General features: G+C 39.1%; 1 protein-coding gene across 2 annotated transcripts in view; it reads right to left on the bottom strand.

Annotated features, from left to right (window-relative positions):
* The window catches only part of Nop58 (NOP58 ribonucleoprotein), a 30212-nt gene extending 11036 nt beyond the window's left edge, over positions 1-19176 (bottom strand). Inside the window, exons 1-7 of one of the 2 annotated variants that reach the window (XM_005397058.2) lie at positions 18908-19176; positions 13090-13166; positions 11439-11491; positions 8193-8314; positions 5130-5266; positions 3046-3110; positions 856-990 (exon numbers count right to left, since the gene is read on the bottom strand). In XM_005397058.2, coding sequence (XP_005397115.1) covers positions 856-990; positions 3046-3110; positions 5130-5266; positions 8193-8314; positions 11439-11491; positions 13090-13166; positions 18908-18952 — 634 coding nt within the window. In that variant the 5' untranslated portion in view covers positions 18953-19176. Of the gene's footprint in view, positions 1-855; positions 991-3045; positions 3111-5129; positions 5267-8192; positions 8315-11143; positions 11239-11438; positions 11492-13089; positions 13167-18907 lie in introns of those variants that run through there. The other variant, XM_013520776.1, reaches the window with a different exon arrangement.
* Positions 19177-19681: the final 505 nt, after the last annotated feature.

Genomic DNA, 19681 nt, shown 5'->3' on the forward strand with positions numbered 1-19681 from the left:
AAAAAAGAGTTTGAGACCAGCCTGGGCTACAAAGTGAGCTGAAGGCTAGCCTGCACAGCGAGATCCTGTCTCAAAAAGACAATTAAAAAAAAAAAAGTAGAGATAAGCCAATGAAAAGGATGCCTACATAAAACATAAAGTGAAGAAGTTTAATCTAGCTGTTTTCCTTTGTAAAGGTTTGATTTCAGAGGTAAGTATCTCCCTACCATCTCCCTTCAAAACATAATTTGATAAAAAAATAAGACAAAATAGTCCGTGGAAATTTATTTCACAAAAGGTAGCAAAGGTTAATGACAGGACTTTCAATATAGTGAAGCTATGGTCAGCAATTTGGGGGATGGTAATATCTCAATGTAATGACTACATAACCCATATTTAATAACAATTCTCAGGTTCCTCTACTGATAATATTCCTGTAGTGTTTCCACTTATATAGAATATATAACAGTAGTACCATAGATAGTTGTACCACTTAGTATCAGTACTCAGTATTACAAACATATTCCATAATTCCCTTCTCCAATTGCCCTTATTAATGGCAACTTCACTCACATTTATCATCAAAAGTCATTTTAAGAAAAAATAACATTCAAAAAAAAAAAGGAAAAGGAAACAAAAAAAGAAAACTGCTCTCTGCTGCAGGCATCAATTAAATTAAAGTTAAAATTCAAAAAAAAAAAAAAAAAAAATTAGAAATAATCTTATATCAGAAACCCTAAAAAGCGTCACTTCTCAAACACAAATTTAAAAAAAAACAAAAACAAAACAGGAATCTTAGGAAAAAAAATTTAACATTTGGGGACGTAATCAAATTCAGTAATTTTCAATGTCTTTGGGGATAAACAAAGTACTTACCAACTTTCTGTAAACATTTGCAGTATGTCAAATTATCTGAAATAATTTTTCCTAATTCTGGGAAATGCCAGCCGTACCACTCTCTACAACGCATAATGTAGTTGTTCAGTTCTTTATCTAAGTCATCTAATAAGGCTGTAATAGATTAAAATAAAAACAGGAACTTATAAGCAATTTATTGTGGTAATATATAAAATTCACCTTTGAACATTTTGCAAGTGTATACTTCAGTGGCATTTAGCACATTCATTGCAATCATTAACATTATTCAGTTGCAGAAATTTTCATCACTCTTGAAACTGAAAATCTCAGAGATGATAAAAGATAATTCCTCATTCCTACCTCCTCCAGCTCCTACTAATTTTTATACTACTTTTGGTCTCCATGAATGTCTACTCTAGATACCTCAGGTAAGTGGAGTCATGTGTTATTTGTCCTTTTGTGTTTGGCTTATTTCTCAGCATGACTTCAAGGTTTATCTACATTGTGGTATGTAATAAAACTTCATGCCCTTTTTGTCTTCAGTATCTTCTTCTTTTCTTCTTTTTTTTTGGAGACAAGAGTCTCACTATGTAGTTCAGGCTCATCTCAAAGCATGGTAATCCTCCTGCCTCAGCCTCCTGAGTGCTAGGTCACAAGTGTGCACTAACGTGTCCACTTGAGAACATCACTCTTTTTTTTTCTTTTTTTTTTTGGTCTTTTTGAGACAGGATTTCACTATGCAGTTCAGGTTGGCCTTGAACTCACTCTGTAGCCCAGGTTGGACTCAAACTCAAAGCAATCCACCTGACTCAGTCTCTCGAGTGCTGAGATTACAGGTGTGTACCACCATGCCCAGCTGGCATCATTTCTTTTTAAAGCTGTGTGTGCCACTGTAAATGTTTATTCACTTGTCTGTTAGTGGGTATTTGGCTACTGTAAACAATGATGCTATGAACATGGGGTGACAGTACAAGGGGCTCAGTCCCTAATTTCAATTCTCTTAGGTATCTATCTAGCATTAGAATTGTTCGTTATGGGGATTTTAAGAAGTGGAATATGCTATGGCTTTGATGTTCCAAAAAAACCCATTTCACGCTCAAAATACCCAATTAAAAAAACAACCAGGCATGGCAGTACACGCCTGTGATCCCAGCACTTGGGAAATCGAGGCAGGAAGATTGCTGTGATTTCAATGACAGCCTGGCAATTTAATGAGACCTTGAAGAGTGGAAAAAAGAGCTAAGTGGTAGAGAACCGGCCTTGCACTTGTGAAGTGCTGGATTCAAGCCCCAACCCCAACTACTGAAGAGGTGCCGCCTCCAAAACAATACAAACCAAAACACACAAACAAAAATAAAGGCAAAGTTAAAAAAAAAAAAATCAGAAAGCACAACTATATAGATTCCACCCATAGTTTTAATCTCATTCATGGAAAAGACAAATGAGTCAGTGTGCATGTTAATCTGATTCATTCTTCTGCAATTTATCAAATACAGTATGCCCGCATGAAGATGCGCTTCAGAGTTTGCAGCCTCAATTGCTCCTGACTTTTCCTTAGAACTTAGTAATTGTTATTGGAAATGGCAGATACCCTCTGCAATTGTTTTTTTTTGGTGAGATTTGCAAGTAGCCAATCTGAGAGCATATTCAGCTTTCCTTGCTGTTGACTGGCTGCTCCCCCGTAACCTGTCTAACAAATGCAGCAGCATTCGCACATCATAACAGGTTCCCTGTTTTGTTCTTAAAGTTCTATGATCCTGTCAAAACCCTCTGCACCTTCTAAGGCTTTATTAATACAGTATTTTATTAAATTAAATTATATAACTCCAGGAGACAAGGTTTATTTAGGGTTTAAACGATAAAAATAAGCATTTGTAGACATTTTCTGACCACACCTGAAATTCAGTTTTTCACAATTTGTGAATGTTACAGCAACCTCGAATTTTGAGGGTCCACTGTAATGGGTCATCCGCTCTTTTGTACTCTGCATTTCCAATTTTTCTACCCTATTTTCTAAAAGGTCTAGCTCAATGGTGGTGAACTTATGGCACACATGCCACAGCTGATTGTGCATTATCATTGAAAACTCTAAAAGGTTAGCCATCACTGATCTAGCTCATCTCCTTTCTCTTTCAACAGTTTCAATGGTAAGGGAAAAACCACAAAGACCAGATAAAGAGAAGAAATTTTGCCGTGTGCTATACTTACAAATTGCCTGAACAATCATTGTATCCACTTTATCAGCGCTAAATTTCAATCTGTATCGAGACAGGCTAGAAGAGCGGGCAAAACCAAATTAACAAGATAGCATCAAGGAAAAGCATTTAAATTCACATTTTAAAAATCTATTTTAAACAGAAAAAAATAAAACAAAATTTTAAAATAAGATAACATGAGGGTAATAATAGTTATTATTTTTTTGAGTCATGCATGATGGCACACGCCTGTAATCTCAGTACCTAGGAGGCTAAGACAGGAAGACTGCAGGCTGCCTGCCCCATAGAGCTAGATCTTGTCTTAACTTCTAACCCAAATAAATCCCTTCTAGAGTTACTCTCTGTTTTTCTAAGAAAAACTGGTTATATACAAAGGTACTGTGCAAGATCAGAAAGCATGTATTTAATAAAAATATGCTCATCCTGATACAACTTAACCTGTATTCCTATAATATGCACAGGTTTGTATATGGATGACAGATAGGATAACACTATACAGAGCAAAGTCCTATTGGTCATGCAATTTTTCTGTATACATTAAGGCTTTATATTACCCAAAGAAAGAAATGTAGCAGCATTCCAACATCTGAAAACAGAAAGCTATAGAGGAACATTATATTCAAGATTTTCTTAATCTTGGCCCCTTCACACTTTGGCCTCAGAATTCTTTATTGCAGGGGACTATCCTGAGCACTGTAGGACATTTTCAGTATCTCTGACCTTTATAAGAATTAGATGCTGGGAGCAGATGTTACTCCATGCCAGTGGTAACTAAAAATATCTACGGACATTGTTTAGTACTGCCTTTCAGAGAACCACTGTTATATACAGTATGGATTAATACTGTTTGGTTCTTAATTCAGTATAACTATTTGTTCTACCTTAAAAATTCTTATTTCAGGCTGGGCGTAGTGGCATATACCTGTAATCCCAGCACTCAGGAAGCTGAGGCAAGAAGATCACCGTGAGTGAGGGCAGCTTTAAACTGCATAGGGAAACCCTGTCTCAAAGAGACCCCTCCTCGCAAAATAAAAAAACTGCTCTGGTTACAAAGTTCCATAGGTTTTAAGTATAGCGGTACCTCCGTTCACAAATGCTTCTGTTTGCAAGCAGTTCAGTTTACAAACAGAACCATTTGGTAAAATTTTGCTTCTGGTCAAAACCAGAATCATGGAAAGAATTAAGTTCATGAACCTGGCACCACTGTATTCTGCCCATAATCCTTTACTTTCTTCACAATTTTTAATGCCATTTCACAGAATGCTTTTGATGATTGTAGTATAGCAGTGCAAAGGGACATCTGGTTAAATACAAGAGGGGTAAAGTGTTTCTCTTTGCCTTATCTTACAAGTTCACTATAAATGAGAATCAAACAGCGATACAAAAATGGAAGGACACCTTAGTAGATAAAAGCATTCTGGGAAATGCCAAGTGGATGGAGGAGTAGCAGACTTATCAGAAACAGAAAAGGAGGGAGCCATCAGTACCAGAGTGGAGTGTTCCTATAAAGTTTTAAAAGTCCAAACAATTGCTAGGCATGGTGGCCATGCCCATATTCCCAGCCCTCAGGAAGCTGAGACAAGAGAGTAAGGATCACAAAGAAAGTTCTGGGCCAGCCTGGACTACATGAGACCCTGTGTCAAAAAACCAAAAAGAGTCCTAACAACAGAGCCAGACTGTGAGTGTACAAATCCTGCTTTTACTGAAAGGTATATTCATCTCGGGCATCATTTTTGTCTTAAAGATAATGTTAGCATCTTTCTCCTAAGCTTTTTATGAAGATTAAATTAACCACTTAGCAGCTTGTCCTGAGCATCACTCAGGCTGTGCATGTTTATGTATTGACTATCAGGTATCATTTCAACCAGTCAATTCTTGTACTGATTAAAGTTGATAAAACTGTTTTTATATTTCCTGTCATATTATACTATAAAAAATAACAAAAACATGCAAGTTTTGGTTATTTTGTATTTAAATTACTGAACTGGTTAAGTGCTAAACTAGTATTTTTTTTTAAAAACATTTTTAGAAGAGTGCTTATTGAATATAAATAAGCTCTTTTCCAGTAATTCCTACCTGTGGGCCAATCCGAGACACATGGCTGCCATTTCCCGTGGTTCTACCCCAGGGATCAACCCATCCATCTGTGATCGGATTCCCCTCATCAGCTCATTAACAACAGGACTATGGATACAACTGAGATTCAGCTTCTCCTGCAAAAAGTTCAAATAAAGAAAAAAGTTATCCTTAAATTATTTCTTACATGTTAAAATGGCACTGATTTTGTTCACTTATTCATCAGTTTGACAAAGTATAAGTTTCTGGTACATTTATGGAAGAATATTCAATGAACTCAAACCTACTGAACTTTTTGGAAAATAGCTTGCTGTCTGAATCAAAAGCTGCAAATGATTAATACAATCTGACTTAGCAGTTTTGTTCCTCTTTGGTGAGTTCCTTTATTTCTCTGGTATTTTCTTTATTCCTTTTTAAAGTTAATGGGAGGGCAACCCACTAGGGACCCCTCCTGTCTCTCAAGAGCTATTCCTAGTCCCCCTTCCTAATCCCCACTTTGTCTTTTTGAAACAGGTCTTACTATGCGTTCACACTGGCCTTAAGCTCACTTTGTACACCAGGCTAGCCTTGAACTGGCAGTGATCCTCCTGCCTCAGCCTCCAGAGTGCTGGGATTACAGGCATGTACCACCACGTCCAGATTCCTAATCCCCATTTTTATACCCCAATATACTATCCTACCTTTAAAAAAAAATGTTAAAAGAGAATATACTTACAAAATTTTAATACTGAATGAAAAGTGAAAGTTCCAAGCTTAGGTCCTCTCCTTACTTTTGTTTATTTTTATATTTTGTCTTTTTGAGACAGGATCTCGCTATGCAGTTCAGGCCAGTGGTGAGCTCACTTTGTAGCCCAGGCTGGTCTCGAACTCACAATGATCCTCCTGTCTCAGCTTCCCACGTGCTGGGATTACAGGCGTGTGCCACCACGCCCAGCTCCTCTCCTTACTTTTATTTTATTTTTATTTTGTTTTTTTTTTCCCCCTCGGTACCAGGAATTGAACTCACGACCTTGGGCTTGCCAGGCAGACACTGTGCTGCTGAGCTAAATCCCCAGCCCTCTCCTTACTTTTAAATAACAGCACCCCTATATACTTTCCAACATATACCTACCATTAATATCTAAGTGTAAATACCCAAGTATTTTAAAAGTTAAATCTTTACTAATCCACAGATAAGAGCAGTAATTTTTTCTGCACTTTTCTACTGTACAGTGTGTTTGCTAATTCCAGACAGACCTATACAGTTCTAGTTTATCTCATGCAATAGGCATACAACTGTTATGTACTGTACTATGTCCAAGAACAAAATATTTACTGTTATACAGATGATATTCAGTACAAAAATTCTGTAGAGAAATTGAAAATAAATTACAGATACCCATAATCCTGCCAATTCAGCACCATATCCTTCTGTAAGTCTTTTTAGTATCTATATTTCACATACGGTACTGTTCACTGAACTACCTTTCTATAGGTGTTCATTCTCTTGAGCTTCATGTCTATATGCAGAACTCAGAATTGTAATATTTCAGTCTCAGGATAATGAAAATGTTGCTCATTCCCCTAATGTGTCAAAATTTAGTTTTTAACAGAAGAACATGAAATAAGGCTCCTAGCCATGTCAAAAAACATAGACTATAATCACAGGAAACCTCACTGCCTGACAGTATTAGAAGTAATTTATACAAATGATTTTTTCCCTTTTTTTGGAGACAGAGTCTTGCTACATATAGTTTATGCTGGCCTCAAGCATATCATGATCCTCCTGTCTCAGCCTCCCAAGTGCTGGGATTATACACATGTGCCACCATGTCCAGCTGTAAATGAACTTAAATTGACAATTCTGATTTATTAACTAAAATCACTTAAATGACTTTAGCACACTACTGCCATTTCTCATAGTTCTTTCCTTAAGATGCCCATAATCCTTACTTCACTAGATATGTTTATTTACTTATTTGTCTTTTGGAGACAGGATCTTACGCTGCAGTTCAGGCTGGCCTTGAACTCACTGTGTAGCCCAGGCAGGCCTCAAACTCACTGGGATCCTCCTGCCTCAGCCTCCACTAGATATGTTTATGATCACAATTAACCGCTACTGAAATAATCAACTGCTGAGTATCACACTTTTTATAACTGTTCATAGACTATTCTGCTTTTTGAGTTCAGCAGGTTTTCCAGTCTATCCACTCTCACTTTGTTTCATCTCTAGCAAATACACCTCCTCTAAAACACTGCTAGTAAATATACTTAAAAAAAGGCCATGACCCTATTTTTATTGAAAAAAATTTGTGGCTAAACAAAAGGGTAGATACAGTATATTAACATATTATGTACCAGTAGCAGGTATTTTTTTTTTTCACACAGGGTCTCACTGTGTAGTTCAGGCTGGCCTTCAACTCATTACATAGCTTAGGCAGGCCTTGAATTCATAGGAATCCTCCTGCCTCAGCCTCCTGAGTGGTAGGACTATAACCATGTACCACCACACCCAGCCAGCAGCAGAGTTGAAGCTCATTTTTAATCACTCATATTATTCACTTCCATTTTCTGCAATGAGTAAAAATTACTTAGATGCCTGGCTCTGCTAATCTTGGTGTAAACTGATTATTACGCAAACTAGAGAAAGATGAAGAAGTCTGAGGTCTTATGATGAACTGCTTGCAAAGGATTACGGGTATCTTCCATTTGTTCCTTTTAGTTTATTTACAAAGGTTTGTAATTAGTATGCTACTCCGGAGGCTAAGGCAGGAGGATCATGCCTAGGCTACAAAGTGAGCTCAAGGTCAGCCTGAACTACACACATAGACTGGCAGTGATCCTCCTGCCAGGCGAAACCCTGCCTCAAAAAGACAAAAATAAAATAAAATAAAATAAATGTAATTAGTACGTTATATGTGAGATTTGGCTACCAGGCGTGAAGAACGACTTTTCTTTCTTTCTTTGTTTCTTTCTTTTCATTCATTCATTCATTCATATAGCACTGGGATCAAATGCTGGGCCTTGTGCTTGCCAACCACACACTCTACTATACCATCTACACTATCCATACTGTGATCTTACCTTTATGACTCCTCCTAGTTTAGCATCAGCTACAGCTAGAGGTTCATGGGCTTCTTTTACTATTTTCTTCAGAACTTTTTTCAGCTGCTTATTGATTTTGCCCTCCATCAGAGCTGTGAATGCTTTGCAGGAAAAAAAGTTAGCTTAGATTTTTAATTATGAAGCTTGTTTAAAGCAAATCAAATACATCCTTTCAAAAGGCCTGAATTTAAATGTTACTTCCCAAACTAAATCATCTATGCAAGTATTTTTCTTACACATTTCATAGTTACATTTCATCTTGCTACCATTATGTCTGCTCCAGAGCCAGAAGCTACACCAGGTCCAGTGTTCCTTTCTCTACACCACACAAACCTCAGGAACTCAGGACAGAATTATAAAATAGCACAAACAACCTATTTGGGGAAGAAGTTCACTCTCTTCTCATTTTAGTAGATTCCTGATGTCCTAGACTGCAAAATACCCCACAAGCACATCAATACTGATAAGAACGAATGCACTCATTTTGAAGACTCTATCACAGTGCAACAAAATCTGAGTAGAAGGAGACCTATTTTCACTAGTTCCCAAACCAGATACATCAGGCCTCTCCTCATAAACCTCACTTCTGAGGGCAAATTATTCTGAGACTGCTCTCACTTTTGGCAGGCTGTAAATCTGCTGCTTTGTAACTAACTCACCAGCCCTTAGATGATACTTCCATCCTCAAAACTAACCCTCATACATTTGTCTGAGGTTGTGAGTCTGCCAGGCAGGTTGCATTCTGCAAATGTGTACTAATTTTAAAAAGTATGTCTAACAGGAAGGGTCCATCGCTTGCCCAATCCCATCTCTATCCATTTGGATACATATCCATTTCATCTGGTATCTGGGAAGATTAAAGTTCAGCAGCTGGCTCTCACATGGCTCTTGCAGGGTACCTACACTCTAATATGCCAGTGTTGTGTTCTTTTATTCTTTCTTTACATAATTTTTTTAAATCTTTGGGCTGGAGACATAGCTCAGGGGTAGAGTGCTTGCTAGCATGGGCAAGCCTCTGGGATTGATCTGCACGGTGGTGCGTGTCTATAATCCCAGCACTCCAAGTTTGAGGCAGGAAGATCGCCACAAGTTCAAGGTCAGCCTGGGCTACACTGTGAGTTTAAGTTCAGCCTGAACTGCATAAAAAGACCCTGTCTCAAAAAACAACAACAAACTGGGCGTGGTGGCACATGCCTGTAATCTCAGCACTCCCAAGAGGATTGTTGTGGGAGGCCAGTCTGGGCTACAAAGTGAGCTCAGCCTGAGCTGCATAGCGAGACTCTGTCTCAAAAAGACATACACACAAACATACATACATAAATAAAGTTAGGAGATTTAAAAATGTATGCTGCCACATTTATATCCACTCAGTTTTGGTCCTGTCATTTAAAAAATGCCTTTCATCTGTCAGTGAGAAGTTAATTCTCAAGAAACGACTCTACTCAATAGGTGATGTTCATCCCTGTGGTAAAAGAAAATAGCAATAGGCACCATAACGTTGACGACTGGATTGCTTAGTTTTTATTTTTTGAGACAGGGTCTTGCTATGGTAGTTTAGGCTGACCCTGAACTCGCTGTGTAGCCTAGAGTGGCCTCATATTTTCGGTGATTCTCCTGTCTCAGCATCCTGAATTTTGGGATTACAGGGCTGTACCACACCTGGATTCTTGACAGAGCTCACCACATTCATACATTTCCCCCAAAATATTGATTATAAACCCCATGGCCAGATGCTGTGTTAGAATTTAAGGCTTTGACAGTTTAGAGCAGTCTCTGCTAGAAGTCAAACTGGGGAGATACAACCTTTTTTTATTTTTCATTTCTGGTGGTTCTAGGCTTGAACCGGGAGCCTTGCACATGCAAAGCATGCACTCTACTACTGAGGGACATTCCCGAACTTAGATCTGATTTTCAATTCTCACCTATACAGCATTTTCTCCACTTAAAATAAGGGAATTCAGGAATACTTCTCACTTCAAGTTTTATAACATGCTGGGGCTGGGGATTTAGCTCAGAGGCACAGTGCCTGCCTGGCAAGCGCAAGGTCTTGAGTTTGATTCCCGGTACTGGGGAAAAAAACCAAAAACCAAACCAAACCAAACCCAAACAACAAAAACTGTCCAGGGTGCTGGGTGTGGTGGTGCATGCTTGTAATCCCAGCACTCGGGAGGCCAAGGCAGGAGGATCATTGCGAGTTCAAGACCAGCCTGGGCTACAAAGTGAGCTCAAGGCCATCCTGAACTGCAAAGTAGACCCTGTCTCAAAAAAGACAAACAAAAAAACAAACTCCAGGGTAACAGTAACATATTTAACATTATAGCTGAGGAAGTGCTAATTACTAATGTGTTGATGAAGAAACTGGCCCTAGTAATATTTTAGAATATTTATTTGGAGTCCCAATTTTCACTCTGAGAATTCTATGTTTTTCCCTGTGGTTAAATAACAAAATTACTTGCCTCTATCAAATTCTTACTGAACTATAAGCCATAATCTTCTGTACAGTTCTTCATTTACAAATTGTATCACTGAGTAGTTGGCTGATTGGCAATAACAATTTAATCAACTACATCCACCCTTCTGTTTTAACTACTACTTAACAAAACACAAACAGAAAATCAAACCTGTAATATTTATTGCAGTTGTTCATATCTCTTTGTCTATTGTTCCACATGATGTAGTTTAAGGATATGTAAGTCATCCACTCCTCTAAAATTTTAAAAGCCAATACTCCTTTATATAAACTAAACTCTTATGGCTCTCCATAGTTTGTACATGTATAAAAAAAATTCTCCCTACAATCTTGAGTAATATTTGAGTTAAAACTGTATATCCCTGGACAGCCTTGTTAGCATTTTTTCAAGTGTGAATTCTGGCTCTTCTTCACTTTAACCTTGGGCTAAATTAGAAAGCTATGTACTTGACCACATTACCTTGGTCCCTTGTAGAATAGCTTTTATGCTGCTGGTTTCCACAGGGAGATCAATTTAACCACTTCTCACCTCTCATCACATGGGGGAAACCAGCCCTATGGTGAAAAAAGCTAACTCAATGTTGTCTCAGTGGTAGTGACGAATTTGAGTTAGATCACTTCAATTCAGTTCCATTAAGGGTGCATCATTGACAACATCGAATAAAGTTAACTTAGGCAACTGAAGCAAACAACCTTTTCAATATGAAAAATTAATTCCCAAGATGAAAAAAGCAAGCTTCTAGTTTCTGACTTACCTGCTAATGCTTCTGCTGTATCCTGAAATTTCTCGAAATGTTTTAGCTTTACTCTAGAATTAAAAGAGAAGAAACATGTTATAGGGGCACAGTGATTCTGCAAAAGCTACACACTGAGAAAGTAGCATTGGATGTTTCCAAGGCACACACCAATAAAAGACACCTGCCTGTCTGGGAATTAGATGTAACATTGAGTATTTTTCATACTGTGACCAGCTTTTCTGAATGCTGGCCTAGCAAAGAAAGCTGTAGGTTTTCAAAGGTGCTTAGAACAACGACAGATGAAGCTTCAACTAAATGCCTGCTGCTGAGAGCTGGACAGTGACTTTCACTACACAGCAGAGAATTCACTCAAGAAAAAAAAAGTACAAGGTTTTTTTTAGGTCAGAAATCTCAGCTGGGCACGGTGGCACAAGTTTGTAATTCCAACACACTGGAGGCTGAGGCAGGTTGATTGCTGTGAGTTAGAGGCCAGCCTGGCTACAAAGTAAGTAAGTTCAAGGCCAGCCTGAACTGCTTAGTGAGATCCTGATTCAAAAACATGGCCCCCCCTAAAGAAGTCTCAGGACATTTATAAAATTTATGAGCAGGGTAACATTGTATATAGAAAGAAATGAGGCCTGGTATGGTGGCACACACCTGTAATCCTAGCACTTGGGAGGCTGAGGGAGAACGATCACCACAAGTTTGAGGCCAGCCTGAGCTACATAATAAGTTCAAGACCAGGCTAAACTACATAGTGAAACCCTGTCTCAAAAAACAGAATACAGGGGGCTGGGGATTTAGCTCAACGGCACAGCACCTGCCTGGCAAACACAAGGTTGTGAGTTCGATTCCTGGTACCGGAAGAAAAACAAAACAAACAAACAAACAAAAAAAAAAAAAAACAAGAAAGTAAATTTGAAACATTAAACACACACACACACACACACACACAAAGTACATAAAGTTAATTCATTGTTGTCTCAGTGGTAGTGACGAATATTTGAGTTAGATCACTTAGATTCAGTTCCAACAGGAATACATCATTGACAACAATGAATCAGATTAACCCAGCAAAGCATATAGCCTTTTAAAAAGGAAAGTTAGTCTTCTATCTGCCTGAAGCTATGTTATCTTAAGCAAGATTTTCTTACCTGGCAAGGGAATACACAGGTGGTCCCTCAAATACACACTTAAAAATACAAAAATTTAAGGGAAAAGTAATTCTATCTTACCCTGCTATACCCCTATCCCTATTACTCCCTTGTGAACTGGCCTCTATTCATGTCTCTCAATACTTGGAGAGTATTGAGATTACTCAATACTGGGCTATACCCTTCTTTATTACTCTGAATGTTACATTTCTGTATCTGTTTCCCTAGATGTTTGGCGTGCCATTTCTTTTTTTTTTTTTTTTTGGTTTTTCTCCGGTACCGGGAACCGAACTCACGACCTTGCGCTTGCCAGGCAGGTGCTTTTGCCGCTGAGCTAAATCCCCAGCCCCTGGCGTGCCATTTCTTTGCACCAGGCCTGGCTTACAATTTTTACCTTTGATAGAAATGTATACTTACTTCACAATTTTGTTTCTAAATTAAAATATTAATTCTAAGGTGTTGTCCACTCTAATGTACAACTAAGGAAAATCTGTTGAATTTTAAAGACTACTTACATTTTATTTGCTTTCTCTGGAGTTTCAAATTCTTTCCACAAACTATCAACCTCTTGAAGTTTCTTCTCATTTAGAACCTGTAATAAAACATTTAAATAGTTTTCTTCAAATTGCCCAGCTCAGGCAATATGTAGCTACATTTTCCAGGTACTACACATACCAAATAAGCTGTTGAAGGCTATTTCTCGTACTGAAATAATGAACTTGTTTTATTCCCCAGCATAAACTTTTGGTCAAATGAGCAGTTCACGTTGTGCCTAACTGGGGTCTTTGAGAACCTTCATGCACACTTTTAGGAATAACACTATACACTTAGCATATACCATCATTTTTGCCCTTATGGATATTAAATCATTTCTAATTTTTCCTTTTCAACACTCCAGAAAACATATTTTTGTATCTACACACATTGTGTTTCCACAGAAATGGAGTTTCAGGAATGGAGTTAATTGACCACGCAAACTATGCAGATTTTGTTAACAGATGTTGCCAAATTGCTTATAAGAGATCCTATCAGTTTTACGTAAATTAGGACTAAAATTTTTTTGCCCCAACCCAGGCTGAATTTTTAAAATATTATTTGATTACATCTTCACCATTACAGTATATGATAAATCACAGACCTAAGTATAAGACTGGGTATATAAATTCTAAAACCCATCTTCCATCTGGGCTCAAAAAATGATTGCTTAAAGCCGGGCGTGGTGGCACACACCTGTAATCCCAGCATGGGGGAGGCTGAGGCAGGATGCAAGTTGGAGACACAGCTGATATACTCTTTTATTAATATCAGAGCACTTAGCTGGGCATGGTGGTGCACACGTGTAATCCTAGCACTGGGGAGGCTGGGATTACAGGCATGTGCCACCATGCCTAGCTTGAAACCCAGTATTTCAAGATGTACAAAACTTACTTTTAAGATGAGTATGGCAAGATCTTTTTAAGGATTTCTTGTATTGTTAAAAAATGATTCTACAGTTTAATCTGATGTATTTATAGAATCTGAAAAATTGGTCAAAGTAAATCAAAGTGGAAAAATTATAAAGTAATCACAAGTAACAGAGCAGTAAACAGTTATAAAATGTAGTGTTAGTATTAAAAAAACTAGGCAGTGATGGAGAGAAACTTTTGGAGCTTTCAATGATACAGACTATATCTGACTGCTATAGAGTACCTACCTAGCACACAGAGATTCTGGTTTGGTCTCTAATAGTGAGGGAGGAAAAAAAGGCTAGCAAGTAGTCCCATTCTATATATATTGAAGCTTCGGTATTCAAAGGCATTCAGATGAATTTCAAGACTGCACTAATTTTTTCTTTTTTTTTGGTGGTGGTGGGGTTACTGAGGACTTCAAGCTTGCCTGGCGAGTACTCTACCACTGGGCTATACCCTTCCTTAGTCTGCACTAAAATACTGAACGCTATTTTTCAAAGGGTCACAGAATAGTCTCAATTTTTTGAAACTGTTGAAAGAATTTAGGAATCATACCCAAAGTCCACCAACTGTCAAAATTAAAGAGGATATGACTCCTAAGTGAAATCCACAAATTTTTTTAGTCTAAGCGATGTGTATTTCAAGATAACATTTGGGCAACACAACTGGAATATGGAAAAGATATTATCAACATTCTTAAATTGGAGTTAAAGTAACATGGAAATATAATTAAGTCATGGTGATCCAAGATTACCCTAAGTTTTGCAAAGAAATTGTTACAGCAAACAAAACTTTGGCAATTACATTCCCAACATTTGGATGAGAACATTACTAATAAAGACAACTGAAACCAAAAAAACCACCACTAGATTTTCTTTTACATTTGCCTCAAATATATAACCATTCATTTTCAGACAGGGAAACTGAAATAGCTGTATACAAAATCCATTTTAAGTTTCATCATTCTAGATCAAGATGGAATTTCCATTTCAAAGGAGTAATGTATAGCTATTGCTACCATTAAAATTTCGTACCTTTTTCTACTTCTTCTTCTTTTTTTTTGGTCTTTTTTGACACAGGGTCATGCTATGCAGTTCAGGCTGCCCTTGAACTCACTTTGTAGCTCAGGCTGGTCTTGAACTCGCAACGATCCTCCTGCCTCAGCCTCCTGAGTGCTGGGATTACAGGCATGCGCCACCATGCCCGACTGTCTGTATCTTACAGACATACACTGAAATATTTACAAATAAAATGAAATTTCCAGACTTGATTCAAAATGATTCAGCAGGAATAGGTGATACCTAACACAAAACGTTGTAGCAAAGTGCAGGATACAAGGAGGTTCACTGTCAATCTCCATCCTTATATGAAATGTCTCAAAATAAAAACAAAACAAACCACCATGGTGTGAGATATCCCCAGAGTATCCTTTTTTGTGCCAGACAGGAATAAATTTATGATCAGGAAACAGCACAAAAACTGCCTGGAGGATTGCTGCGAGTTTGAGGTCAGACTAGGCTACAAGTGAGTTCAAGACCAGTCTGAACTGTAGAGCAAAACACTGTCTCAAAGATACACAAACACATATGGCTGGGGATTTAGCTCAGCGGCACAGTGCCTGCCTGGCAAGCACAAAGTCATGAGTTCAATACCTGGTGGGGGGGGGCAGGGGGAGGCACACAAACACACACATCCAAAACTATACTGTAGTTTTTGTTTTTGATTACTTGGGATTTTCTGTTTTACTTAATTACTGCATTTGATGCTAATTTTTTAGTTTTTGCCTCAGACAATATGGACAAGAAATGTTTTGTGAAACTTGTCTAACTAAAGAATGAATCAATAGTTGAATAATTTAAAATGTAAATTGCTCAAATGGTACAAAATGAATATCTGCAATAATGGTTGGCTTCAAAAGCAGTATGCTGGGGCTGGGGATTTAGCTCAGTGGCACAGCGCCTGCCTGGCAAGCGCAAGGTAGTGAGTTCAATTCCTGGTACTGGAAAAAAACCAAAAGCAGTATGCCAAGTGAAAAAAGCCGAAAACGAAAATATTTCTACGTACATGAGACTTTATTTTTTTGTTGTTGTTTTTTTTTTTTTTTGGTTTTTCTCCGGTACCGGGAACCGAACTCACGACCTTGCGCTTGCCAGGCAGGCGCTTTTGCCACTGAGCTAAATCCCCAGCCCCCGTACATGAGACTTTAAAGATAAAATTATACACACAACTTATTGATAGTTGACTAGATCTGTGACTGACTTTGAAAACAGGTAGGAGACACATGGTGGTACATGCCTGCAATACTAACACTCAGCGGGGTGAGACAAGAGCACTGCCCTGAGCTGGAGGCCTGAGCTATAGTAGGTAGTGAGGCCACCACCAAACCCAACCCAACCCAACCCAAACCAACCAATAAAAGAGCTTCTGGGGATGAAGGATTGTAAAAGTGGGCCTTAATTGTAGAGGCCAGTACACAACCATATCCATTTTACTAAAATGCATGAGGTGCATTATGTAGTATTCAAAGTACGTTCAATACAGCTAGAAAAACTTATATGGCTCAGTAACTAGGGTACAGAGTAACATTTGGTATCTATATTAAAAAATCTCTTAAGCCAGGCATGGTGATGCACACCTGTAACTCCAGCATTCACAGGAGTTGAGGCCACCCCGGGCTACATAGCACAAAGCCAGCCTCAACTACAGTGAGATCCTGTCTCAAAAACAAACATCTGAAAACCCAAACCAAACTAACAAACAGAATTCTTCCTCCAAATGTTGTGAGAGCTGCACTAAACAATCTGACTGCAAAAAAAAGTATTGTTTTTTGTCCTCTTTTTGAGACAGAGTTTCACTATGCAGTTCAGGCTGGCTTTAAATTCATTTTGTAGCCCAGGCCAGCCTCCAACTCTCAGCAATCCTCCTTGTCTCAGCCTCAAGTGCTAGGATTACAGACGTGGGCCACTACCCCTGGCCTAAATTTAAATTAATTAAAATTTTAAAAGGTTCCAGTGCTCAGCAGTAGAGTGCTTATCTAGCATGCACAAGGTTCTGGGGTTTGATCCCCAGTACTATCACCAAAGCAATCAATCCCTCAGTCATAATTAGCCACCTTTCAAGTGTCAAAGAGTTATGTGGCTAGTGGTTACCATACTGGAAAGCACAGCTAAAGAACTCTGGAATGAACATGACTATGAAGGTTGTCCTTAATCTTAGCTAAGCACCACGTGACACAAGTTGAATTTTTGTAATATTCTACAAGTAACTATACATAGTTTTAGATATTATCTTTACATTTGTGTGTCTACAATCCAGCTGTTTTTTGGCCTCCACTATGCTAAACTCAGCCCTATATAACCTTGCTAATGAATAGTAAACTTTTAAAGAATTATTTAAAAATCACTATATAAAAATGTGCAGGAGTACACTGAATTGTATATAACATATTCCTTGATGTAAATCGAGCTGAAAAACTTCTTAGTGCGTTCTCAAAGCACAAATTTTTTCAATACCCCGAACATTTTAAAAGATTATGGGAGTTATGAAACTTGCACTAGGTCTTTTAAGATAATTTGTACTATAACAGTCACCTTAAAATGTACTATGCAAACCCAGAACATTTTGTATGTGCATTTTATTTCAGGAAGGATCAACATTAATTCCAAAGTATTAACTAAGCTTCTATGTACTTCTATGTAGTCTAGCCTGACTTTAGTTATTTCTGTCATTCTAAGATATGTATGTTGAACAGTAACAACTGTAACAGTCAATTAGAAAATTAGAATTGTACCATACTTATTTTATCTAGCACTTTTTGCCTTATATCAATACATTAACCTAGAGTAGGGAAACTTCGTTTTTTTGTTCTTATGTTCTAAGACCTCTGCCTGCAAAGCACATGGAAAGTATTCAATCTACCTCATTCCAAAATCTCAAAAACATCCAAACTGTACTAAGGTCTCAAAACCATTTCTATATAAACAACCACACAGCCAGGTAATCTCAGCATTCGGGAGGCTGAGGCAGGCTGAGGCAGAACTGTGCCAGTTCGAGGCCAGCCTGGGCTACACAGCAAGACCCCTCCAAAACAACGACTACGCAGATTTCACAAAGCCCAAACCGTTTAGTATTAACCATCATCTTACTTATACCAAAAACCAAAACCCCACAATCAACACATCAACTTGTCAGTTTTAGTTTTTAAAAAAATCGCAGTGTTTTCTGCCACACTGACCTTAATCTAAGCAATCCTACCTTGACCAAACTGTCTCAAAATACCCTCGCTTCCTTTCTTGCCTCCCTATAATCTAGTTTTGAAACAAAACCTCATTAAAAGACAAATTAAACCTGGCATAGTGGCACATGCTTGTAATCCCAGTACTTTGGGAGGCTGAGGCAGGAGAATTCCAAGTTCGAGCCCAGCGTAGGTAAAACAACCTGTCTCAAAATTTCAAAAAATAAATTAAAAAAGGAGGGGTGGGGATGCAGTAGTTCAGTGTGAAGGACCTGAGTATGGGGTTCAATCCCCAGTACGCGGGGCGAAGAGTGGCAAATTACATCGGTCACTCCTCTGCTGAAAAGCTTTGGATTACTCCTCAAAGCACCCAGAACGAAATCCGATTTGTCACAGTCTGCAAAACTCGAATTCGGCCCCTGTCCGTCTCTTCCACCGGACCAAACCCTCTCAGGCAGCACAGGGAGCCCCAAACGGCGGCCACGTGTTCACCGACACGCGGGCCCCGCGGCCCTCCACTGCCTTCCAGAGGCCGGGAATTTAAAAGGCACTACCGGATCCGGAATACTGCCGTCCTCTCCTGAAGTCATCCCGCCCCTCGCCTGTCCCAGCCCGACCTTCCTCCCTCCAACTGCTCAGTCTCCCACCTACCTTAAAGATGGCGTAGCCAACGGACGTCTCAAAGAGCACCAACATGGTGAGGCCGGGTCAGGGGCCGCGCGGCCCGCCACCAGCTGCTAACACCCTACACAAAGGGCACTTCTGCAGCCACAAAAGGACCGCTAGGGCCTCGGCTCACAGAGGACAAATGAACACGCTTTCCACACAGCTTGTGACCACGCTGCCCAGACGTTCTGAGGCCAGCAGCATGCACTACAGAGGTCCCCGCTTCACCTTCTCCTAGGAGTCTGGGATACCGGCGTCACTTCCGGCGGAAGATTGGCGCGTAGAGGAAGCCACTTCCGGAATATTCCCGCCTTAGAGGAGGGGTAGGGGACCGCGAGAGCATAGCGAGTGGTTTACAGGGCTGAAAACGTGCTTGACGCAGCGGAGCCAAGCTCAATAAGCAAAGAGTTCGCGTGCTAGTTTTAAATCCTGCCCTCACCACGAGAGGCATATTTTACCTTGAGATAAATGCAGAGCTGTTTCTGTGTTGGAAATGTTAGGTAGTGCCGTCAGACTGCCTGTTTTCCAACCTTGCCTTCCAGGAAACGCCTCAGAATGACACCACGACTGTCGCCTGTCTTTCGGGAGCGCTGCGGTCTCCTCTCTGGCCAGATTGATTCTTAGCACAGATTTTTTTCAGATTTACGTAAGCCTCTCCAGTTTGTGCTGCCTTTGTTAAAATGACTCTAGCGTATGAACTTAAATCATATTTCGGTGTAATGTGCTTTTCTGGAAACCTTACAGTCTCAGTGAGTGGGC

The sequence above is a fragment of the Chinchilla lanigera genome, unplaced genomic scaffold (assembly GCF_000276665.1).
Source record: "Chinchilla lanigera isolate Chin_1 unplaced genomic scaffold, ChiLan1.0 scaffold00056, whole genome shotgun sequence".
Taxonomy (NCBI): Eukaryota; Metazoa; Chordata; class Mammalia; order Rodentia; family Chinchillidae; genus Chinchilla; species Chinchilla lanigera.